General features: G+C 32.4%; 2 protein-coding genes across 3 annotated transcripts in view; one reads left to right on the plus strand and one right to left on the minus strand.

The window, feature by feature from the left end:
• Positions 1-4488: 4488 nt before the first annotated feature.
• On the plus strand, positions 4489-12500 carry LOC132909226 (1-phosphatidylinositol 3-phosphate 5-kinase). Its single transcript, XM_060963909.1, has 14 exons — positions 4489-4753; positions 4915-5129; positions 5216-5405; positions 5478-5715; positions 5811-6017; positions 6090-6304; positions 6370-6712; positions 6776-7136; positions 7207-7477; positions 7565-10268; positions 10365-10915; positions 11018-11350; positions 11437-11598; positions 11670-12500. Exons 1-14 carry the CDS (start codon positions 4639-4641, stop codon positions 11864-11866), a joined length of 6102 nt encoding a protein of 2033 aa, XP_060819892.1. The 5' UTR covers positions 4489-4638; the 3' UTR covers positions 11867-12500.
• LOC132909274 (UBA-like domain-containing protein 2) overlaps positions 12305-26865 on the minus strand; it is an 82375-nt gene continuing 67814 nt past the window's right edge. The window contains exons 3-5 of one of the 2 annotated variants that reach the window (XM_060964015.1): positions 20959-21052; positions 17627-17748; positions 14844-14929 (exon numbers count right to left, since the gene is read on the minus strand). In XM_060964015.1, coding sequence (XP_060819998.1) covers positions 17669-17748; positions 20959-21052 — 174 coding nt within the window. In that variant the 3' untranslated portion in view covers positions 14844-14929; positions 17627-17668. Of the gene's footprint in view, positions 14930-17626; positions 17749-20958; positions 21053-26865 lie in introns of both variants that reach the window. The other variant, XM_060964014.1, reaches the window with a different exon arrangement.

Genomic DNA, 26865 nt, shown 5'->3' on the forward strand with positions numbered 1-26865 from the left:
CTGAATACACATTCAAATCCTACATTTAAATTTTACAACGAGGAATTATTTATTTACAAATTATGTTACATATTACATATTTTTTGTAAGCAATTTTTTAAACAAATCCAAGTAATATTTTTTCGCATGCATAATTCACTTTCAAGGAGCAAAAAATTCAATGAAAGTACAAAATCTGTAATCATGTATGATTTTTACAAAAAACTATTGATGTAGTTTAAATTCTCTAAAAAGTACATTTCTCTGAAAGCGCCTGGATTTTTTTATCTAAAGTAGTTTCCAGGATATGAGAACTTTATGGAGTTACACTGAACTTTGATGATGTTTGTCAATTCTTTAAACTGAATCATCGTTACTAAAAAAATGTCTTGCATTTGTTAATGGTATCATCATTCTGTAAAAGGTTAATCAAAATTGGTGTTTTTTAATTGAGTAATTTTCGTAGACCGCGGGGCCTCTCAAAACGCGAGGCCAGTTTTCGGCGAACGTGCTGAACCTGTCTTGCGCCGGCCCTGACTTAATAAAGCGAAACGAAAGTGCACAATATGAACATAATCGAAACTGAAATATATTGGAATTATTATTTAGATAAAAACTTATCTCAATAATTATTGTTAAGAAAATTGTTATGCGAATAAAGAAATATATTCATCGATAACAAATGCTTAAGTACTTATTTCTCCTTCCTATTTGTTACTCATTATTCTTTGTACCTTTAGAGAAATATTTTGTATATATATGTCGGGTTAGCGTTAGGGGCGTGTAATGAGTCTTCGCCGGTATTGTTCATTGTTGTTGCACAAACGTTTATTACATTGATATAGTTGGTACACGATTGACAAGCGGCCGCGGTAACTAGACGCTAATGACAATGACCCTAGGTTCGATATAGCGAATCCACGGTTCACGGGATAACGAATATACTTTGCTTCGAAGTCTAAGTCGGACTCGACTTACTACTCGTGATACAAGGATCGCTTGATTAGCTCTTTGCTAAGACGTAGATTATTCACCGATCGTACAAACACACTAGGCGTATGGCTAATGAGACTGCCAGAAAGAGAATGACTTTCCGTCACGACGACGTTGCAGAGGAAAACTATGATGGGATGTGCCTAAGGGCACGAGATCATCGGATTCGTCAAAGAAAGCCTCCGCACGGAGGGTGAGGGAAATAGACGTTGCTGTTAATTGGTTAATTTCTATGTTGGCGGTTAGAAAAGGATGCTAGCCGCCCTTGAGAGAAAGTTCCTAGCAGGAAGCGTCGTAAGTGAGCAAATCAGATCTCTCATATCTTCCCGCAATAGGTGACAGATTTACGAACTGATAGAATAAAGACTGTCAATCTGAAGGACTTTAGTTAACTAAGTCCTAAGATTTGTAGCGGTTCCTCAGGTTATCTGAACATAAACTGTGAATGATGCATCGGCATCTGGCGATCATCTTACCCAAAGAATGTTGTCTGTGTGTGACGAGCCGAGGGGCCGTTGGAATGTTTTATTGTCAAGTGTCGGCACTGCCAATTCTTTAAAGGAAAGCTATGTAACTTCATATTTCTGTTAGGTGGAACGTTCATCCCGTGACCGTGGCTACGCTTCGGCGACCGGTTGTCGCCTCAAGCCTAAGCTCATTGTCTCAAGTTTCGAATGACTGTGTTTGGGTTATTTCGTAAATGCTACGGTATTGAGATTTTCCAAGTAACTCCAACGGGGGGCCCGGTGTCCTTTCATCTCCGACATATATATAGTTTAAATTATATAGAAGTTAAAAAATATATGCGAGCTACTTATAGGGAGTGATTTTAGATGTTAAAACAATGAAAAAACTTCTTGTACTAAAATGTGACGAATGACGAATAACATCGTGATCTATCACTGGACATTCTCTATTATTCGGTTAAATGCCTACGCTGCTGTATAGCGGGTTACTTGCATACAGGCGATTCTAGCGCAAAATTAAATTGCTTATAGTGTGAAAAATAAGTTATCTTTTTTACATAAATTCTTTTCATTGTTTTAATGTTTAGATAGAATAAATAACTATACTGACTGTGATTGTTATTATTTAAAAAATAGTTTTAAATAAATATCCGAAAAATTAACAAAATTTATAACGAATAGCATATTCTTCAAAAACGATGTTTTTTACTATCTATATTTCTACATAATATTTAAATTTCACTAGAAGAAATATGTATTTAAATAGACAGAAATCTTTCGATTACTAATTAATTACTAATTAGTTACTAATATGTAAACAAATCACATTCACAATCAAAACCGATCTCTTAAAGCATATGAGTTGTAGAAACTTTAACTAGATGCATATAGAGCCATTAACTTTAATCTTATTGCTTATGAACAGTTTAATCTTTTTAAGAATTAGATCCATGTATATCAAATGAAATGATTTGTCACTGTCTGATCAATCCGTTAAGGACCATATATACATGTATAGTTTTAAAGGTAACATGTATTCTGTATTCGTTATACAGCAGTACATATTATATTGAAAAAAAAGATTCTAAATATAGTTACAAGAAAAAGAATATTAATTTAAGTAATACTAAGTATTTATAAATGTAAATTAATTATACAGAATCAACACACTGTAAATTATGTTTCAACCATTTTAGTTATATCTTTTTTAAGTATAAATTAGAGTATAAATTGTCATAGATATAGATATTTGAAAAATTGTGTAATAATATTTGTAGCGGCACATGGCCGTAGAGAAAATTTTAGGGTTGAAACGCATATGTTGGCATGTGTTACGTTGTAAAAGAATAAACCCTGGAATCTACAGGTTTTTCCATCCCTACCTCGGAAGAAAACTTTCTCTTTCGAGGACCTCGGCATATATAAAGGGAAACGAGGAAAATCTCCAGAGTGAGTATCGAGTCAGTATTCGATCAGTATCGACATCGCGTGAGTTCGACGTGCGTCATGTTACGTAGTCCGACCTGAAACCGCGTCTAGTCTTTATATACTAATTTTCCGTCCCCAGCTTTTCCATGGTTTAACACTAAATCTACTGACACTTTGTGTATACCTATCCCTACCGTATCCGGTCAAAATGACCGGTAATTAAGAAAGTAATAGTTTTTATGATTTAGCTTACATAATGGTTAATTTATAACTGAATGTATATAAAAAGATGAACTTTCATAAAATTTCGTCCAAATTTACTTTTGTTTAATTTCAATTATAGACTTAAATAAAATTATGCTTCTATTTATATAAAGATATATCTTATTCAACTTCGCTGCATTTTTTACAAATTATCTTATTATCAAATGTACATTTGCCGCATACATATTTCCCGCATCTTGGACAGATTTTCGTAGTTCTGTAAATTTTCTGTAAATAAAATTCTTTACAATTTTTTACTTGACAAGTTTTTTGTGGTAATAAATCCGAACTTGTTGATAGTTTTATCGCATGGTTTTTTCCCACGATTTTTTATACAAAAGTAATGTATGGACCAGGTTTATAACAATTTTGTGAATTCTCTATAAATCGGTCCCATACTGTAGATACGAGTATCGAGTCAGTATCTGATCTGTACCGATATCGATAGCTCGACCTTACGTAGCCCGAGCTAAAACGATGCACACTAGTCATCGAAATAAACACTGATGAAGTTAAAGTACCGAGTACTTTAATAACACCTTACACGTTCTCCACCTCATGTTATTATATTCATGATAGTTTATGTACGAGACAATCAAAAATATTTACTTAATGTTTCCCTAATTTCAAGTTAAATATTAAATTTTATTTCTCAATCTTTTTTTTATTATCGTATCTTTATTTGTATCTTTCGTACATATGTATAATAAAATGTTGTGCAAATTTCTTATAAGCTTTGCATAAAAATTAGATTAATTGCAAAAATAAACAAAATTACGATGCAATTTAGACAATGTATATATCAATTTAAAAAACATATTTTATACACTTACTACTAACAATGTAATAGAAGTATGTTATCGTACTATAATGGATAGATAATGATGTTATATCGAATACACATGTGATATATTTAGCAGCATCAAGTATAATTTGTGTGAAATGGTATTTATACAAATTTTTAAATAAAATACATCAAACTTAAATACTTTGTTCATAAGAATTTTTAATAATTTTATGAAACATTTATGTTTTAAGTTAAATCATAAATAGCCCGCGTATTTTTATACATTTATAAAAAATTCGGGTGTAAAATTGCACAGAATGCACATAATATGAAAAAATATATAAAATATCCAAAGTATAGTGCTTTTTACAATACTTGATAATTAAAATAATTTTTAAACGTTCTATTTTTCTAATTATTTTCTCAAAAATATGAATTTATATAAAAATTCGCTGACGAATTATAAACAAATTTTAATAAAGTTGATATGTGAAATGTCAAGCCTATATGTAGATGAAGTAATGCTATATTTTTAATTTTTGCACATTGTGTACAGTGCCATCTGTAGCAAGCGTAAGTGTATTATGATTTAGGTACGCAAACATCTGACATTCCTGTCAAAATCTTTTAATCGTATACGTTGGTCGACGTAGATACGAAGATAGTGTCTAGTGAAAAGTTCATCCTAAAAATGTTTATTGGAAGATAGCATTGAACAAAATGAACAAAAATATGAATTCACCGTCTAAACTTACGGAGTTCGCTCCGTTAAGTCCTGAGGAAAGCCAACCTGTTGTAGCTTCTCTATTTTCCAAATTTTTTAACTTCACTAAAAGTAAGATATTTAATTATTGTATTACAATATATTTTCTTCAGTATCACAACTTGGAATAACTTAATTTACTTGTGGCTTACACTTTAGTATGTATAAATACAAGCTAAAGTATGAATATTTAAATTAACAATATATATATAATATACATGCTTAATTTTTAGGTTCACAAAATGTTGATGATTCTACAATCTCTTCTACTACCAATGAAGAACAAAGCTCGTCTGATTCTGAATCTTGGAAACAGTCAGAAAGTACTGAAAAATCACCTGAAGATGACAGTTCAAGTATGATGAATTTTCCATTAGATACTCGTGAAGGAAGAAGTTTACCAAATGTATTGAAACGTATTAGTAATATTGTAGCTTTGAAAAGTAATGTAAGTAATGAAACCTGCCTTAAGAATATTAAGTGGTATAAATTATTTGAAGTACTAATGATATTAATGTTGTTAATTTAATGTAGAACTTACGCTCGTACAAAGATTCTCAATTAAGAAGTTATTGGATGCCAGATAGTGTAAGCAAGCAGTGTTATGAATGTGGTGAACGATTTACAACTTTTCGCAGAAGACATCATTGTCGTGTTTGTGGACAAATATTCTGTTCGAAATGTTGCTCTGATCAGATTCCTGGAAAAGTTATGGGATGCACCGGTATATAAATGATAAATGGTTATTTTTTATTGTATTTATTTGCACTTGATAATAATAATCTTTTTGTAATAGGTGATCTCAGAGTATGTACATATTGTTGCAAAGTAGTTTTATCTTATTTACAATCATCAGACATGAGAAGCGATCTATCAGCAGATTTAAAGGCATTGCAAGAAGACCTGCAAGTTAAATATGGAAATAATTCACCACCTGTCACACAGAAATGTTCAAATGAATCAGTAGAAGATGAAAGTTCAATCTATAGGAAACCAAGTATAGGATATATGGAAGAAAAATATGCTATTGGACGGTATATTTTTAGTTGTCTCTAGCAAATGTCTCTAATGTATCTAGCTAAATGTTATAATTTAATATGATTTAAGATTTGTGAAATATGATTTTCAGGCCAACAACTAGTTACTTAACATCACAGGAACGTTCTATTGTCTTACAAAATTCAGCTTCTTTGAGAATGATTTATGAAGAATTATTTAGATCCAGTCAAGCAATTATCTTACAAACACATAGAGTTAGACTAAAAAGTTATCATAATTGCTTTCTGGCCAATGAATTAGTAAATTGGATGATAGCACAAAATAAAGCAGCTACTCGGTAAAGCTAAAACAAATTTAAGAGAAAGTATAATAAAAAGAACAACGATTATTGAAATGTAATATTTTATAGAGTGCAAGCTACTGCTATAGGCCAGGCATTGCTGGAAGCTGGATTCATAGAACCAGTAGTTGCTGACAATATATTTAGTGATACAACAACTATATTTAAGCCAGTCAAATTATCAAATATGCAAAGTATGGATTTGTTAATTGAAACTCAAAATACTTGTGATGCTCAGGAACCAGCATGGGTAAAAACTATCCCACAACATGATTCAACAACTGGTAACATGAAATATTTATATAAACTATTTTGTACATATAAAATTGTTAACATATGTAAATTTTAGATTCAGAAAGTGAAACTAAACCTTCGAATTCAATACAACAAACAACTGGACGTTTACCATCATCTAGTTCAAGTTTTTACTTAGATTTAAACTTAGAAGCATCTACTGTTACATTAAAAAGACCTACATCGGAAGACTTAACTACAATTTCTGTAGATAGTAGTGATGGTATTATTGAACAGAAGGAAGTCACAGTAAAATCACATAAGTGTAATTTCAAGATCGCTGATGATCTTTTAAATGATACACTACAAGTACAAGAATTTAAAGAAAAGAATGGTTGGCATAAACCAACAAATTTGCGAACTGTGTTTGGAGAACTACATGCATATGAATGTCTAACGTGAGTATCAAATATATATTAACAACGATAATAACATTTATATTTAATCATATTTAATTATAGATCTTCGTACAAGCAACATGAAGATTCACTAATTAAGCAACTTCTTAATAAAGAAGGTTTATCACAAAGTTGGTCAAAAGTAATACTTCCCATCGCCCATCAAATTATTGATTTTGTTAGACCAGATTTAAATCATAATGTGGACGATTTGGATATTCGACAATATGTACAAGTAAAAAAATGTCCTGGCGGAAGTAGAGATGATTGTGAAATTGTGTCTGGTGTAGTTTGTACGAAAAATGTTGCACATAGAGGAATGAACGCAATGATAGCTCATCCAAAAATTTTATTACTTCAGTGTGGACTCATGTATCAACGCGTAGAAGGAAAATTATTAAGTTTAGAACCTGTGATGTTACAAGTATGAAAAAAAATTTAATAATACTATTATTTTCACATCATAAATATATCAGAAAAATATTGTTTTGTAGGAAAATGAATATTTGGGTCACACAGTTGCTAGGATTACCGCACTTGGACCAGATGTTGTACTGGTACATCGTTCTGTTTCAAGATTAGCACAAGATAGACTCAGAGAATGTGGGGTAACACTTGTTTTGAATGTAAAACTTAGTGTTCTTGAAAGGATTGCACGGTGTACAGGTGCTAATATCGTGAATACTATTGATGCACACATAAGTGCGAGGTATATGCTTGGTACATGTAAAAAATTTTATTTGCGAAACTTTTCAAATGATAAAAGTGAGTAATAAAATATTACAATTTTTCCCTCTATTAAATTTTTCTTTAATAAACTAAACCTTAATATCTTATTTCCTTTTTTTTTAGATGGTATTAAAACGTTAATGTACTTTGAGGGATGTGCAAATCCACATTTAGGAGCTACAATCTTGTTACGAGGTGGTTCTCAAACAGAATTAAAAAAAGTAAAGAATGTGACTTCAATGATGATTTTTGCTGCTTATTCTTGGCGTCTCGAAAAGTCATTTCTTATGGATGAATTTGCAAGACCACCATCGTCTAAAGATAATCCATTTTTGGATGAAACGTGCAAAGATTTCAAAGACTTTCAAGAAACCAATAAAATATTACATGCTAAAGCTAGCGAAGAAAATGATTTATTATTGGGTCATTGCAAAGAATATACAGAGAGTCAGGAAATTTTAAAAGTATCAGAAGTTCAGGAAGATTCTGGAAGTATATCAAGCGATAAACTATGTCTACAAATAGAACTTTCATTAAATGAAGGTACACCAATAAAAGACATAGTTTCATATCAGACTGAGAATATGTTGTCTTCAAACTCCATTAAACAAATATCTTCTATATTATCTGAAGATATTGATCCTTATGATACTTTAAAATTATTTAAGTCCAAAACAAAATCTTCTGTAATTGACGAAAAAGCTGCAGGGAATTGCCTAACAAGTAAAATAAACAATGATAATTTAAATAATAGTTCTGATCTTGATATAGATGACAAGCACGATACAAATAGTACAGTGGAATTATTTGGTGGAAAGACTACTATAAAAGCGAATAAAAGTATTAAAGAAGAAGTTGAAAAATCAAAAATAAAAGATAAAGTTGCCTCAGAAGAAAAACGTATTTATGGTGAATCTATTAGCGATCGTAGTGATCCTCTTCATCAATACTTAAATGAAGATGAAGAAGATGTCTTTAGTCAAACTAGTCCAAATGGACAACATTTGAGCGTTGCCGATTTACCATTATTAAATAAATTTAAGAAAGCATTAGAAGGCACTATATTAAGCGTATCGCCTTATTTAAAATTTTCTGTTCCTTATTTAGAAACTGAGACAGGAAGAAATTGCATATTGCGAAGTTTTTTCCCAAGAGAAATCTTTTATTCTGTACAATTTATGGATAAAGTAAAAGAAATTAAAACCGGTAATGTATTTACAGAACAGTCTGTAACTGAAAACCCATTAATGAATTTAAAATTAAAACCACAACATCCATTTGTTCAAGCGAGATTAACTACAGATGTGGATAGCCGAAAGGTACAAGCTTTATTAGCCAATTTTAGAGCATGTGGTAGTCGCTTATATCCAATGAATAATGTTTTATCGGATAAACAAATTCTGATACAATCAGAAGTAACTGAACAACCTCCTATGTGGCCCGATTGTTTAGATCCTGCTAGTCATCAACGTTTATCTGTGTTATTTTGTAGTTTCTCACATACTGGTAATAATGATACACCAGCATTTTGTGTAAATCCTTGGGTAGTTAATATGGATTTATATGGAAGAAATGATATTGCGCTTGGACGTTTCTTGGAACGTTATTGTTTAACATCTGAATATAAATGTCCTGCTCAAGCATGTCGAGCACAAATCGCTCATCATATCCGACGATTTGCACACGACGGTGGATGTATATATATTAGTTTAAGTGAAATGAGCACCGATCCATTTTCTCAAGAGAATGCAAACCAAATTTTAATGTGGAGCAAGTGTATGAAATGTAAAAGCGTTTCACCAGTAGTTCCAATGTCGGATGATACTTGGTCTTTATCTTTTGCAAAGTATTTGGAACTACGGTTTCATGGAAGCGCGTACGCCAGACGCGGAACAGACACTTGTCAACACTTACTTCATCATGATCATTATCAATATTTCACAAAGAAAAATATGTTAGCTGTGTTTAAATACACAAAAATATCGCAATGGGAGATTTCACTACCACCTCCGGTGATAAATATTATGTATGATCCAAAACAACATGCAGACGTGATAGAAGAGATGAAAAGTATAGCATTGAAAGGAGATGAAGTTTTTTCTTGTATACGAGAAAAATTGACAACTTTGCAAACTGATATAGATATTTTAAATGCTGTTAAACAGCAGCTATCTAAGGATCAACAGTATTTCAAAAATAAAATTGAAGAAATTCAGTTGAAATTGACGTCCCCCACTTTGGAGAACAAAAAACTTGAAGGAAAAGTATCTGAGAAGCAAGTTCAAGCTCTAATGTTTAGAATTGAAGATGGAATAGTAATCCTCAAACGAATAATATCAGAAGTTGTATTTACTTGGAATGCAAATATCTTGGAAATGTCCGTTAAAAAGAAGGATGAAAGACCAAGACGATTTACTGAACGATCGTTGACGACTGGAAGTAATAGTATAATTGATACAGATGGATATATAACAGAAGATACTGCATCAGAATCGCAGTTAGAAGATTTAAGTCCTATGTCAGCGGACTATAATGCTGTTGATGCCATTGCTGCTGCACAAAATGACTTACAAGGAATGGAAGGTTTAGAAAATTCAGACAACGAAGTCTTAGAAAATAATAATCCCGAAGACATTGTTATCATTCAAGAATCTCCAAAAATGCATCAAAGATCACATTCTGATGTTCTGCCTATTACTTTTGATGATATGCCAGATAAAAAGAAAAAGAAAAAGACTATTCTATCACAACTATTACCTTCCGTTCCTGTTACTCAGCCAATAGTAAATCCTTTAGGAACTTTAGAACATCATTTGCTTCCTCTTGGGTTTGTTGATTATATTAAAACATTTCTATATATTTAGTATGTTCGAAAATAATTATACATAATTAGTTAATATTCTAAAATATTTTTGTTTTACAGATCAGTTGTACCTATAGTGGTATATGAATCAGAGCCTTCATCTATAATCGCATATGCACTAGATTCACACGACTATAAACATGTACTTCAGGAATTAATGCGTACGACGAAAGGACCTGATTTAAATCCCAGTCCCTTGAATAAGCGTAAATTCCCTGAAAATAAAGAGAATCTTCCTGATGTGATCCAATCTGGAGAATTTAAGCGGCCATCTGTTTTGTCATTTTTCCGAGGAAATAGTCCAAATCCTGCAAGTCCCTTAGACTCTGATAAAACTATTTCAAATACGGATTCTAGCATACAAAATCCATCAACGACAGCAGACACGGATGAGGACAAGAAAACAACAAAACAACAAAATTACATCGAAGTTCAATTTAACGACGCAACGACAAATTTCTATTGTAGAATATATTTCGCTGCACAATTTGCTGCTTTCAGAGAAAATGTTTTACCGTGTGGAGAGGATGGTTTTACAAGAAGTTTATGTCGAAGTGTACAATGGGCTGCAAGAGGTGGAAAAAGCGGAAGCAGTTTCTGCAAAAGTAGAGGTATATTATATGAATATACGTATATGTTTACGTTACGTAATAAAGTACGAAATAAACTTCTCTATGTATTAATTTTCTTGGTTGATACATTATTTGTTACAGACGATAGGTTTATTATAAAAGAGATGTCTAAACTAGAAATGCAAATATTTCATGATTTTGCACCAAATTACTTTTCCTATATGGAAAAATGTCAACAGACTAAGCAGCCGACATTGTTGGGAAAGATAGTCGGCGTTTACAGAGTATCTTTTAAAAACAATACAACAAATGCAGCACTTCGAACTAGTGTATTAGTGATGGAGAACTTATTTTACAAGAGAACGATAACGGACAAATTTGATTTGAAGGGATCAGTGAGAAATCGTCTTGTAAATCCTGATGATACGTGTCACGAAGGAGAACTTGTATTGCTCGATGAAAATTTATTGAACAGTAAGTGGTGTTGTGCTAATATTATTTTATGTAGATATATATATAAAAAATTTCTCAGTCAAATACATATAAGATATTATTTCTAGTGAGTTGCGATTCGCCGCTCTATATTAGATCACATTCCAAAGCGGTTTTAAATAGAGCTATTGAACAAGATACAAAATTCTTGGCTGATAATTCTGTGATGGATTATTCACTATTAGTAGGTTTAGAACCAAATTCAGATGAACTCGTCCTAGGTATAATAGGTAAGTTTAGAGAATTATGAATGTAACATTTCTAGATACAAGATATCTTGGAACTATTATTATAATTACAGATTATATACGAACGTTTACTTGGGACAAGAAGTTAGAAACAATGGTGAAGAAAACGGGTATATTAGGTGGCCAGGGAAAATTGCCAACAATAATATCACCAGAAGAATATCGAGCTCGTTTCATAGCCGCTATGCATCGATATTTTTTACCTGTACCGGACAGGTGGTCTGGTTTAGGTAGAGGAGTAGAAACATGATAGATATGACTTTCACATAGTGAGATTTCCAATTTTTCACAAATACTGTATACTAAACATGTTGTATATATATTTTCTATGCAGCCGACATAAATATAACAAACAGCGTTGCATATAAAGATATGTAATTGGATATTAATAATTTATAGAATTTTGTTTTTACTAGTCGACATTACGATATTTTGTAATGGAAAAGTGATAAAAATATGTTACCATTATTGTAACAAAAAGTCTCATTGTACAGTTTTAATCTCATAATTTATATAGCGATGTAACATTCAAATTATGTCGCTTGTATTTGGATTTATTAATATATTGGTCATTGTATTACATGTACATAATACATTAATATTAAAGCGAATCCAAGCGAATTGTCTTTCCAAGTTCGAAGTACAAAGGGCGTGAATGAGAATTACGTAAAATTATATAAAAGCACTATGAAAGCACCATTATTAATGTTTTATTTAGATCAGTTTTCAAAATTATGTACATAAACATTATTTATTATCATTGATAGTCAAATAAACAATAATAATAATTTTAGTAATAATAAGAGTTTCATAACATAATAGTATTTTCATAATAGTTTAGATCAGTGTTTGAAAATTTCTATATATTTAAAATGAACAAAATTTTTCTAAAAAAATATTTTGTCATACCAATACATAATTTTAATATACCGTATATATCTTACGATCAGGTCACAAAAGAAAAATATAATAACGTATAAATTATAATACATTATACGACACTGATCTATACGTTACAAACACAAAAAAAGACATTAAAGCGTATACCTTACAGAAAAACATCTCATACTCAATTTTCGCATAACATCATTTCTACCATATTTACATAAATGAATGCATAATGATGAAGCTGCAGCGAAACTCGAATACTTGAACTATTCCATCTTTAAAAATTAGATTATACTGATCATAATGTCCCTTGTATCTTTCGAGACTATGACTTTATTAATTATTGTAAGTAAGAAATCTGCAACTGGATGATGTATTTCAACATTCTATATGTTTATTCAGAGAGGGATAATAAAATGTCTTTCATTTGTTTGAAACTAAATACGAATCGATAGTAGATGCATCGCGAGATTAAGTAAACTATTGTGAGAAAAAGATTGTTCGGAACGAAAATGAAACTAAACTTTAGATATACGTCATCAATTACTGATATCTATGTAAGAATGATTGATTGAAATGGAAAACAGTTTTATTATATACTGGTTAGGTAAATTACAATAAGCTGTCATACAAGAATTTCTGCGAATAACACGAACTCTAGGATCAAATCATTTCACATGTGAAGTAGTACGAAATTCCTATTTGTATTCCTATTTATAAATTCAATTGACGATGAAACAGCTCAGCTAATATGGCTCCACTGCCTTTTTCTCGTAGAACAAAAATGACCTACACTGGATATACTATCTGAGCAAGTGATATTCTCGTGTAAACGACGTTTTAAGAAATGTATACATATATAATTCTTCGAGTAACTTTACATAAATACTTAGTGGACATTACATAATCAGTAAATTCCTTTTTACAATTTTTTACATAATAATTCGTCATAATTTCGCATTCATTATAATATTAGCCTCGTGTTTCTATTCATTGCTCTTGTCACGTTGAGCATGAACAATTCTTTTTTTTTTTTTCTTTTTCAATCTTTCGTTAGACATTTTATATTATTACTATCATTATAAAACAATACCGACAATGATCGGATTTTACATAAAAGTCTCTGTTTCAAATTCGATCGTCATCAAAAACAAAACAAACGACAAGAAATACAAGTACAATAACCTTTTTCCAACTCATAGTCAATCGGAATCGAATTATATTCACAATGTATCTTGTTTGACTACCAAGGAAAGAGAAAAAAAGGAGAAAGAAAAGGAAATAAAATAGACATAAACTAACATTCATCGCTAAGCGCTATCCAGTGCCGGCAATTTTTTGTACTATGGTGTGGAAGTGGTATTCGATTTCTCATTGACTTCCGCGGCCCACGAACCGCAAATGTTTCCTATCTAGCCGCGAGTCTGTAGATCGAGAAACAACAAGGAAGATACTCGGGACGGTGGAGGAGGCTTCTCGCTACTCATTTACATCAAGCGGCATTCTGGACGCATACTAATTTCATAAACGCTAAGGAGAGTATCGCTGTCTTTCATAACCATAGGAACTACCGTCCCAGCAGCACGTTTGGAAAGGAAATGAGAAAGAAAAAAATAAAAAATAGTCTTTGCAACTTCCGTTCTCGTGTTCTTCCTTCTTCTCCGTGTGTTTTCTTTTTCCCTTCTTTCTTCCCCCTTCGCCCCTCTCTTACTCATATCACCAGAATAATTCGACGGAAGAAGAGAAGAGCTTTTTTTTTTGTTTCTTTTCGAGAGGTCCTGAAGAGGCTCGATCATGATCGACGTATTGTGTTTCGATGTACACCATATATATGTATATATATATATATGTATATATCAAAGAATAACAAGAATAAACGAGGGTCGCATCGGCTACTCTAGAGATCCACGTACGTATATCGTGCAATTCAATGAGGATAGAGATGAGGATTCCTTTCTATTAGAGACAAAGGGAGATCTTGTTTTCTTCTAGAGACGTGCACGTCCTAAATAATTAATCTGCGTTTTTCTTTCTTTGCGCACGAGATTTTTTGTTTGTTTTCATTGCAGGAAAATCATGCGTCCTTCTTCTAGGGATGAGGAGATACGAGCGCGTGAATCTCGGCTAATAAATCGCTCTCGTGGTTACGCAGCGTGTAACACTGGCGAGTCAGTCGATCTTTTATAAACCATTGCCTCCTGTTTTTAAACACCGTTTACGTGCACATCGTGCGACCTCGGGATCTTGCGCACGGGCCGCCGAATCGCAAGTCTCTTTTATCTCTGCGGCTCGCCTAGGCCCAATTGTTGACTTTGCGTTTGCTGTTGCGTGTTACCGGTCACGCTACACCGTCCTCCGTGGTGTTGCGCCGCCATCCCCATCTGCATCGAATTCTGATGTAATCCATTTTGGCTCGGAGACATTCCTGCAATCGAAGAACCAATTTACCATTTACACTTCCAATTTAATTCACATTTCTCTATATAACACGTACATGTATATATATAAACACATATGTATATACATTAAATTTTTCTGTGATGAGTAATTAAATACTTTCACGAGCCATTGTACGTCTCTGGGTCGGTTTCAAATTTTATCAATACAATAATTATGATAATCGTGTCTCATAACAATGCCAACAAAGTTTTATGTATAATGAGTGATTAAATACTTTCATGAGCTACTGTACATCTCCAGATTGATCTCAAATTCTATCAATATAGTAATCATGATAATAGTATCTCATAACAATGCCAACAAAATTTTATGTATATAATACACACAATTTAGTGTACACATATAATTTTTGTATAATGAGTGATTAAATACTTTCATGAGCTACTGTGCATCTCCAGATTGGTTTCAAATTCTGTCAGTATAATAATCACGGTAGTCGTGTCTTATTATAGTGCTAATGAAATTATGAGTCAGTGTTATGAAATAGAAAAAAAAGGAAAAAGAAAAATATGCACTTGCATATAAAAGAATGTGTTATTTTGCATAGCACATACAATAGACATATATATTTTCTGTGATAAGTGTTTAAATACTTCCAGGGACCGGTGTATATGCACGTGCAATATACATGTACATGTATTTTTACGTATGATAAAGCGAAATGGCACTACTACAATGAACAAGATTCTAGAACTAATTAGTCCGTTCTAGCTATAGCACATTCCGCTGTATTTTCTTTTGTAACGGTCGTGAGTATTTCTCACTGTGATTCTTTTGAGAAAAGGTTATAGAATGCCTAGGAAATCGCTGTTCTAGGAGCTCGCTAATTTTTCTTCACTGTTTATGAGAATGTCTCGCGTTAAAAATAACGGAGAGTTTGACTTATCAAATGCTGTCTGAAACACGCAATGAAAATATTCAAAGAACATTGGCCAATTAAGAACCACCGTTGCGTTTATCCAATATATCATCTGTCATTCTTTTTTGGTCAATTTACATGATTGAAGTCTATTACACTTTTTGTAATCTTCCGATTCCTATAAGCACCTGTTCAAAGGTTTCATTTCTTTATTTATTCTATGACATAAATTCCAACAATTTGCTTCAGATTTTTTCGCTATTGTCTCTTCTTCCAGCCAAGCTCCTCGATGATATGAAATTCGAACAGATTGAAATATTTAGAGGAAAATAATAAAAATTTCTTTAATGTTTCTGATTTGCATGGCGGGCTTCTGTAAAGTATGCGTTTTTTTCTTTTTTTTTTACGAAGTTGAAACAATACGTAAGTTACGTTCTTTATACCTTGCGATAACGTTACGCGTTTCCGTAACTTTTGTTTGCTATTTTACTACTTGGCACTTAATGGATTAAAGAAAGGCGATAAAGATATTTGTGGACTTGATGGACTTGGAGTAAAAGAACCCTCAGTCAGCGAAGTTCCGTGAATCGATTGTTTCCAAACAGACAATAATTTATCGCATCCTGATAAATTGCTGTTGTTAATTAATAGCGCATGGGATAATTTTTACGAGTCCTTAAACAAATTATTTTTGAAATAAATAATCGAGTCATAGAAAATAATAATACTGCGTTTTTACGAAAAGGATGAAGCACGAAAAGCATACGATCTCCGCGACTGAAATAAACAAGTTTAACTTATGTTATCTAGATTATGTTACAGATTTGCAAATTTCTCAATTACTTTATAATAAATTACTTTATGTAAATTGTAATATGTGCTGTAGTAAATGTACAACGAGGAAGGAAGATATTCGTACAATGTAAATGAAAAGATGAAGTAAATATACAAGAAAGTGATAAGTAGAAAAATGCAAAGAAATAATAAGTAGAAAAATAAACAAAAATACAAAAAGATAATGAGATAAAATTCACACGCGATTGTAACATTTTGTAGGAGCAAGATACGATGCTATTAATTGATATCTGTATTGTCATTAACACGTTGAACCTGGCGTGAGCCACCGGTGGATCACGCCGCCTGATGGTAGAGAAAAAGGTGTGACCTCCCGATGGTTCACGCCATTTGTGTTTCTAATTCCAATTTATGAAAGCGTAATTTAACAAAGATGTTTCTCGATGTTACGTAGCGTTTATGGATTAACTTTTGCTCCTGCATATTTATTACTGCGAGTGACCGTAGATACGTAAGATACAATAACATGTTCTTTCACGAAGAAGTAGACCGCAACGTCTACGAAACATTGGTGCAAAATATAACGTGCACATCGATTGCTCCCATAAAGTCAATAACATTTCTTTCTATTTCTGCAATAAATCGACTGTACAAATACTTTTATCTCTCACTACGGTATATATTTCTTACGGAACTGAATAAAATGTTTCTTACAATTGCATAACATTGACAAGTTTCAAGTGCTTACGTTTAATACCATCTAAGATCCTGTAGGACATAAATTGTCTTCGTAGAAAATCGCCACATTTCATAAGCGTATTAAACTTGTTACATAATGGCATGCTAAATCAGAATTAACAGTGTCAACGTTAACGTCTCTTCAAAAGTTTGTAGATACTTTGGATCATATTAATTATATATTTTTGTACGTTGCATTATTAGATATAACATATACATTGATATAGATTTTAATATTTTCTAATTAATATACAGATATTTAGGTGTTACCTTAACTCGTTAAAGATCGAGTAACGAAATAACGCATAAAAGTTACGTAAACGCAGCGTAAATTACTTTGCGTGGAAGCTCGCTACATAAATCAGATAATACGCGAAGAGAATTTCTGTGATCTGGAAAACAGGAAAAATAATTTATTACGCTGCTGTAGATATTCAAGTAGCTCCGAACTTTACAGAATGAATCTTTAAGAATGAGTCAACGGAATGAAAAAATCTGGGCAGGAAAAGAAACAGTGACGAGAAAGATATCGGAAGAGAGGAATATTTCGAATTCCTTTTTCGCAACACTAAAACGAAATTAGAAAAATAAGATTCCTCTAACGTAGATTGGCTGGAAGATAAGCGAAGTGTATGTTGTTTAGCGTTTGAAAGAAATAAAATGATATAAGTTGGTTGAAAAAAATGATAAATGAAATGTTGCGTTAATGCAACATCAATTAAATAAAACGTATTGTTTGGTATCTTAGTCGTATAAAGATTTCTCTGCATAAACAAAGAGCTAAAAAAGGTCGATAGATAATAAAATTCTTGGAAATCGTAATCGCGTGATAATTTATGCAATTTTAAGCTAGACACGAAGGATCATAAGAGCGCAGTTATGAAATAACGTCCAAGACTTACAATGTATAGGAATGTACCCTTCCATCCATATAAATTGATTAGTATGCGCAATGCAGTTGAAAACTATTCCCGCGCCGGAAGGAAAATAACATAGCGAACATAAAAACATGATTCAGAGAAAAATGGCAATGCATTTTCGTGTTGTGTTTGCGGAGGAACCGTTTAAAATGTTGCACGGTTTTGCAATATAAACAGATAGCTAAAATTAATATCAGACCGAATTATAACTAATAATAATTGGATAGAGGGGCATGGGAAATACAAGGAAGCAACGTGACAAATAAAGATTATTATGCAATATATTGTTACGTAATATCAGTTAAAATTTCATACGATATCACTTTTGGGATGTGAAGCAAAAAGTTTAAAGTTGACTAAAAATTTCTGTACACAACTGTATCTTAATAGCTTATTAAAGAAAAATTTACAGAATGCGTGTAATATGAAAAAATGCATCAGATATACAAAGCAAAGCATACGTTGCAATATTTAGTAGGTGAGACAAATTTTTATTTAGGTTTCACTTTTTTAATCAGCTTGATAAAACTATGAATTTGCATAAAAACCCGCATTCTATTTAACAACGTCATTTTACTTCTAAAGATTACTATACGAAATATTAAATCACTAAAAAGACGCATACAACGGGAAATTACAAATATCTGAACAATTTTTCGATATGAAAAAATTATTTATTAGGTATAAATACATCGTAAAAAAGGAAGACAAAAATAAATAATACAGGTTGTCTCAGTTAAATATCTGTTTTATTTACGATTGTATGAAAAAGCTAAGTTAGATTAACAGAAAATAAAATAAATAAAACCAAGTTAAACTGTTTCAAGGAGCACGTGTAGTGGAAATAATTTTTTCTCGAGGTTGTTTCTCCACGAGATCTCAAGCGTAGCGGTATATTTTTATATACATCTCTATATATTTTTTTTACAGCGGCGGGTGTGTTTTTTTATTCTCTATACAAAAGTATTAAAGGTTCTCGTGTCTGAAAATGCTTACTTCGAAAGATATCGTAACTTGAATTTTGTAAAGCTCGGCGTATGAGAGACATGGAAAGACGCGAACACTCTTTTGTTTGTTTTTCTGGTCTTTCATACAGTACATTTTAGCGGAATTAAAATCGAAATATTTTTTAAACTGCGCATTTCCCGATATAGTATTTTCGATACTTTTGTACAGAAAATGAAAAATCACGTCAACTGGTGTAAAAAAATACATAGCATGTATATAAGAATGTAAAAATGTATATATATTGAAATCTCCTAAAGAAGTAAACTAGAGAAAAAATTCTTTCCATCGTTACATATGGCCCTTGAGGTAGCATAACTTTGTCCTGAGAAGTTTCTTTATACAGTCGTAAATATATAGACGATCGCATTTAGCTGAGATATCCTGTATATAAAATAAATATACAGGGTGTTACAGAGTTGATGGTACAAGCAGAAAGAAAGCGAATTTACATGAAGAAACAAATCGAAAGTGTAGAGTGACATTTTTTGTCCGAGATTTTACTCTCGAGAAAATCGAGTTTGAACATTTATTTTGTTTTATTCTATTTATTATATCGTGTGTGTGTGTGTATGTGTGTGTGACAGGAAAACTCATTAGCAATACAAAAGAGGAAAGATGTGCAAGCAAGTGAGTAATCAATTAATAATTATAGTTATTATGTACTTAATAGCTAGGATCGGTTCTGGCTAATGTGCGATTAACAAAAAATAGCTAAGTATTTTTAAATAGAACATAGTGTCAAGAATTGTCAACTAACAGAATAAGAACAAAAACAAGGAGACAGACAAGATTTATAGCGATATAGGAGATCGTTGGAATTTAAGTAAGCGAGATGGTTGCAGAATAAAGATCACTGGATGTATATGCACTATTGGCATGTAGTATCATAAGGTTGAGGCGGCTAAAATAACCGTACAATGTACGACGACGTTCAACTCGCAATAGCTCAGGGTGACGTAAGTTTTTCGATGGAACATTAAGTTTAAATTTCTCTATAATGTCAGGACAGATCATTAGGTCATATGCTTTATGTACAAATGAAACATCATATACTTTTCTCCCGTAGTCCAAAGTAGTACGACTAATGCTGACTAGCATATGGTCGTAAGCGCGGCAGGTTTGTCACTTGACAATTAATTAATTAATTATCGACTGGATATAAGCAAATAATCGGTCGGAGGTGGTTCTAAATGCAAAAATAAGTGAGAAACATGCAACGAAATTGTTTCCTATAATTGTTTCCTCCATTTTCAAGAAAATAGGGACATTAACATGCTTAGTTAAGAACTGGTCTATGATTAGTACATGTCTATGATCTTTTTCTCGGGAACAGAGTCTTATGAGAAAAATTTATTCTACATTTTCGACTTAATTTCGCATCTAAAAAGTCCTGTTATGATTAATTTATTTCCGTTTAGTCCGGTATTAGCCATATTCAAGCATACTCGATTTTCAAACTCGATTTTTTCGAAAGTGAAGCTCCGTACGAAACAGTGTCACTCCACATTTTCGACTTATTTTTTAATATAGATTTTCCATTCTTTCAGCTTGTACCAACAGTTTGGTGACACCATGTCCAATGTAAAATAAATATAAATAGTATAAAGAAATAAATGTAAATAATATATATGTATAATAAATATAAGTAAATAAAGAACGTAAAGCAAACCTCACCTGATGGAGTTTTGTCGCCTGCGGACATTTTGGAGAACGCCAACAGCGCGTCAGGGAAATTTGGTGGTGTGGCCGGGGTGTTGCATGGCGTTATCTACAAAAGAAACGTATTTTTGTAATGATTACGTGTTCCGATAACGCCATCGATACAGCCGTCTTATATTACGGTAGCTGCATGTGTTTGTTTACGTTCCTGGAACGTTGCGTGCATGATTATTTAGGTCGAGACTAGGGCGCATGTCTACGTGGTCATAAACATAGATTCTTCATTTAAAGATCGATACCTACAATCAACCTCTTTCGCGTGTTTCGCTACAAGGCCTAAGAGGATACAGGTTTTACATGCCGATTAGGGATAACGTTCTACATACTCTCGCATTCTACTACGTAAGAGTTGAATATCAATTTATAAACTGTTACGAGAGATGTTTCTGGTTGTCTCTCCTCTCGATCGAGGACGTTTTATTCAATCTCCTTTATGTTCCGAAGTAAACATTTTCTTCGCGTTATACAAGTTGGTAAATTTTTTGGAAGAATTCATAAAGCTTATTTACATTTTTTAGAAAACGTTTACGTATAACGTACAAATTAGATTCTTTTACTGGTTACGTAATTATTTACTTCGCGGACAAGATACAAAAATTCTACGTTTTTGCCTGAACAAATTAATTATTGTTATAGATTGGACCGTTTATTGTGAATGTTGTGGATATTTGTTGCTAACCTCAATTATATAATACACAAACATATATTCATATTTTTTCTGGAAAAATTCATGAAGTTTATTTATGCTCTTCAAAGAACATGTATACCAAATAAAAATTCTTGTTCGTTAATTATTTGCTTTCGATACGAGATACAAAAATATTATTACGTCTTTTACGCAAATCAATTAATTATGTATCGTTATATTTTAAATGGTTTATTAGAGAATGGTTTATTATGGATACCCGTGTCTAACCTCATTTATATATAATATTTCTGTATTAGTATTATAAGAGTATTGATCTCTATACTGTGCAGTTAGCAACTAACTATATTTATCATTATCTATTAATTGTTTAAGTGTCAACTCCTTAACCTGTCATTCTAAATTCATTTTCATGAAAGTCATAAAACACGATGCAGTGAGATATGACTGTTATCATTATATTGATCAAACTCGAAACTAATCTGGAAATGTACATAGAAATTAGAATATTTATTTGCAAACGTGCATTCGACAAAAAATTAGTATATATCATGAATAGCCGTTTTAAGCATGTAGTAAGTATTAAATATGGTCGAATCGGTATTTTAAGATTTATTAATGTAATGGACAATCTACTGTGCGAAATATACAAGGTGTCCTGTAGCATTTGGGAACCAAAAAAAAGACACAAAAATAGAGAAAAGAAGTTTACAGAATTCAAATACAAGGAATTCAACGTCAAATATTGAGTTTTCTCGGTAAATAGATGGGTGAAATTAGTTCAACCACTTCTATCTCTCGATAGAGAATTATTTCGACATAAAACTGGCTAATAATTGGCAAACAAGGTCGAACATGGTCATACGCCCGTATGAATTATTTTTCACTGTTTTCACGTGCAGAATCCATTCTGTATGCTTGTGTACAAATAATATAAATGTCTTGTAACTTCAATCAATTTGAACGGAAAGTTCGTTTCGTTTTTACGGTCAAACCGAAGGACGTGCCTTCCCCTTTACGTGTATCGTTTTCAATCGATGTATGCGCCAATCCTTTCGATGACTTTTCGCCACCTTTGCGATAGCTTCGTTATTCCATCGGCGTAGAATTGCTTGGTCTTCCGAGAAAAAGAAACGTTCCACTCCGTTTTTCCAGTCTTCCAAAGAAGACAAGTTCTCATTGTTGAGGTAGTTTCGCAACGAGCGGAATAAGTGATAGCCTGAGCGTGTAAGATCGGAAGAATATGGTAGATGGGGTACAACTAGTTATTCAAGTTGCACCAACTTTTATCGTATGACGATTGACACGTGTGATATTGCGTTGAGTTAGTGAGCCAGGTCAACAAGAAACAAGTACTTCCAAAAATGTTTGTTTTACATTCTGGTCAGTTGTTGTCTGTTAATTAATCAACGATTAAGGTTGGACCAATTAAATCGAGGCTAATAGTTTTTGTTTAAACTCCGATCCATTTTGCTACGAAAAAAGGAATGAACTTTCTGTTCAACCCCATTTTAAACTGAGATATAACACACAATACGGGTATATTCACCGAAAGAGTATGTCTGCCTATGCTATAAAGAATAACTATACCTAAGATAAGAAATTGTATACTAAGGAAACTAATTCGCTGTGCCAAAAACTACACTATTATTGTAATAAACGTGAAGTCTCATACGTAATAATAATAATAATAATAATTATTATTAGAGCTTGCCGTGTCCGATCTAACAGGGAAGGGAAACTGTTCGAATAATAGAACAATCACTTTTCCTATGCGAAATCTCATTGATTCGAATACAGATCAAGATCAATTGACAGACTCTTGAAATATTTATGGGTCCCGTATCCCTGTGGCTGCAAAGTCACATGATTCTTTTAACGTAGGTGTAACTGCGTGGAGTTACATTCACTTTGTACTTCGAACCATCGAAGCTCTTTTTTGAATGCCACGAATGCTTCGGCATGAGACCTCTTCGTCACCACTTTCGTTTGCTGTCTCCTGCGTTCGCATAAAATCGTCATTATTATCGCGTTTATCGCGATGAAACCGTTTCGTCACGTCGCTATATTTAAGGTTTTTTTACGGTTGCCAGTGTCTGGGAAATCTACGCGGTCTAAATATTTTTCAATATCGTGCTTCTATTTTTCAACATCACGCGTTTCTGTTAATTCTGTCGCACTTACGCCAGTTTCCAGTTTTCCAACGGCATCGTCGTATTTCCTCTCGATATTTGAATAGAACGCTATTAATTTCATTCTAAATTCTCACAATTCGAATTCGCTCGATCGAATGAAGGAAAGAGTACGCTCTATGCATGAACATTCGCAATAATTTGTACATATTTGACACGGAAAAAGGCATCCATTACTGGGAAATGTTACGTTCGAATAACAGAGCGTTTGGATATCAGGGTATTTGGATATTGGGATATTCGGTTACTTTCACGGAATACTTTCGTGAGCCTGTGCGTGTGTCTATAAAATTAATACACGCGATGTCTCATAGCTACGGAATCGCATTTTCTATTTCATTCGTCGAATTTGCTTGGGCAACGTAACCATTTGCTGGCAAGGAGAGGCTTTATTATGGAGAAGTTACGCTCGTTTCCTATTTGTATTTTGGAAATACGGAACAAGACGTCGGTTTCTCCTATAAAGCTAAAAATATCGAACGATCGTTTTACGTAAGCCGCAACGAAGCGGTACATGTGTCTATGGTAGGCGGTTGAAAAGAGAACGACAAAAGTAGCTTTCTGCGAGTGAGAACTCGTCGGTTGTTAAGGTCATCGAACCTTCGGCTCCTGAATGTGATGTCAGTGTACCAGGTGGACAGAACGCAACAATATAAGATGCACACGTGTTCCTACACTGTTCACTGACTGATTACATAAATAAATAGGAAGACGCGTGACAAGATTCTCAATAATTTTCCAACGTCTTCCTTTTTTTCTTTGCTTAAGTTTCAGCTTTGCTCGAGCAATTAGCGTATATTGAAACAGATAACGTAATAACGAGTGGCGAACGAAAGTAATAACGAATATTTGAAAAATATTATATACACATATTGATGTAAACTACATAAACATGTGTATCATAAATTGCATAATTTTATTCAATCAGCTCCAATGTCAATTCTCTGATGTTGTATGATATTTGAATATTTTAATTGATTGGAATAATCGAGTACAACGAGTTGGAACAAGTTATAAGGAAAACCTAAATGATATCATAACCACCGATAAAAAAAGCGAATGGTCAAATGTTAGCTTAATTAGATACTGTTAAAATATTTAAAATATTTTCAAAACACATGCTCCTATGTTTATATATTTACGTAACGATGTAATTTGTCCTTGACAATACGTACAGCAATACTTAAGTAATAAACATTTTATTGACACTCTATTTAACGCACGATGATGATTGAGGAATTTCCCTACCCCTTTCTTTCTTCTCTTCGATACTGTTCGATCTAAGGATATTAAAATAAGACAACAAAAATGCTAATAATTAATTTCTCGAACGTATACAGTTAATAACGATGCAATTTATAATTGACTGCCACGATCTCATAATGAACAACATACACCACCGTTTAAAAATATTGTTTATTTTTGACTGGACATATTTCAATTACAAAACTACAATCAAATCAAGTTGCGATGATTTTGTTCTCCGTAACCATCACACTTACGAATAATAATATATTACAAATCGATTGAATTAATTTGTAATATATTATGAATTGATTTTCGAAAGTCAATATCAAGTAAGAAATTGGCGTTTGTAATTGTCATACCCTAGAGAACTATCTTATTAGTTTACAAGCTTTTTATCTTCACATTACTTAATTTTTAATTACGAGACAAATTAGAGTCTTCTAAGCTGATAGGGAAACTTTCGTTGTTAATACGACCAGTGACATTTGAATAGGAAATGTACAGTGTATCAGAAAAGTATTCGTACATTTACTATGGAAAATTTTCATGTGCATATTGTACGTGTTATAAAAAACATTTTAATATTTAATCAGCGTTATAACGATATGCAGCTGTCAATATCATACTGAATTTAATCTGAACATTAAACTAACTTCTATATATGCATATAGAAGTTGCAACGTATTAACTGCGAACTTATATTTAAAAAAGAATTAGTATACAATAGTATATGAAAAGTCACTTTAAAACATATAATAAGTGTTAACGATAGTTTCACTAAATATTGAGACTTATTGATATTGCGCATGATTGTCTGTTTAAATATTTTTGTGATTTCTGCAATATATATATACTTTAAAAAAATACTTTTATACTATGCTTAAATATATAACTATTAAATATGTTGTAATTTCTATATATATTTTCAAAATTATTTAAAATTTTGCCAATGTAATAGTGATAATTGGATGTCATTACAGTGCTAATTAAATTTCCAAATATTTCCAATAACACACGTAATATGATCATAAAAGATAACGACAAAGCGTAGGAATACTTTCGCGAGCCTCTGACTGTCACTTGACACGATTAATCTATTGCGTCGATGATTGTTCTAGACATACGTATGACAAATATTTCCAAGTAGAATCATATATACCTTTTTAATTCGTTAATCGAGTAACGTATGATAAATATTAAGACATATCACTACAATGTTTTTCGAACTGTAAAATAAGTGTAAGTGTTGCTTCTAATGACTAATTCATCAGTAATTCATCGTTTATTTGATCAGTTTCGTACAATTCACATAAATTATTATAAATCTACCAAAGTGCTCGTATACGTTTAACATATAATTTAGATCTATATCTCAATTCGATGAAAAAATAGCAAGTGTTGCTTCTAATTACTGATTCATCACTGATTTCTTCAGTTTCTTAAAATCCGCACACGGTTACTGCAAATCTACCAAGTGTTCGAATACGTTTGACATGTAATTTAGACTTATATCCTCGTTCTGTAAGAAGATAGTTAGCGATGCTTCTGACTACTAATTCACTTTTTATTTCTTAAGTTCGCTGTAATTCACATAGTTGGTCACTACGTATCTACCAAAGTGTCGCTTATACTTAAACTGATCGATAGCGTACATCGTGAGAAAGAAGACGAAGTAAAGATGATACGAGAAACGCAGAATTTCGCCCTCAGATTTGAACATTTCCGTTCGTCCAGTGTTGGGCCGAGATTTGGCACACGGCTTATCGGAATGCCTCC

This window comes from Bombus pascuorum, chromosome 7 (genome assembly GCF_905332965.1).
Source record: "Bombus pascuorum chromosome 7, iyBomPasc1.1, whole genome shotgun sequence".
Lineage (NCBI taxonomy): Eukaryota > Metazoa > Arthropoda > Insecta > Hymenoptera > Apidae > Bombus > Bombus pascuorum.

Bases quoted from the DNA above. Each gene is read 5' to 3' on its own strand.
- LOC132909226 (XM_060963909.1), top strand. From the start codon at position 4,639: ATGAACAAAAATATGAATTCACCGTCTAAACTTACGGAGTTCGCTCCG. The intron at 5,130-5,215 runs GTAAGTAATGAA...AATTTAATGTAG, and splicing joins TTGTAGCTTTGAAAAGTAAT to AACTTACGCTCGTACAAAGA. The intron at 11,599-11,669 runs GTAAGTTTAGAG...TTATAATTACAG, and splicing joins ACTCGTCCTAGGTATAATAG to ATTATATACGAACGTTTACT.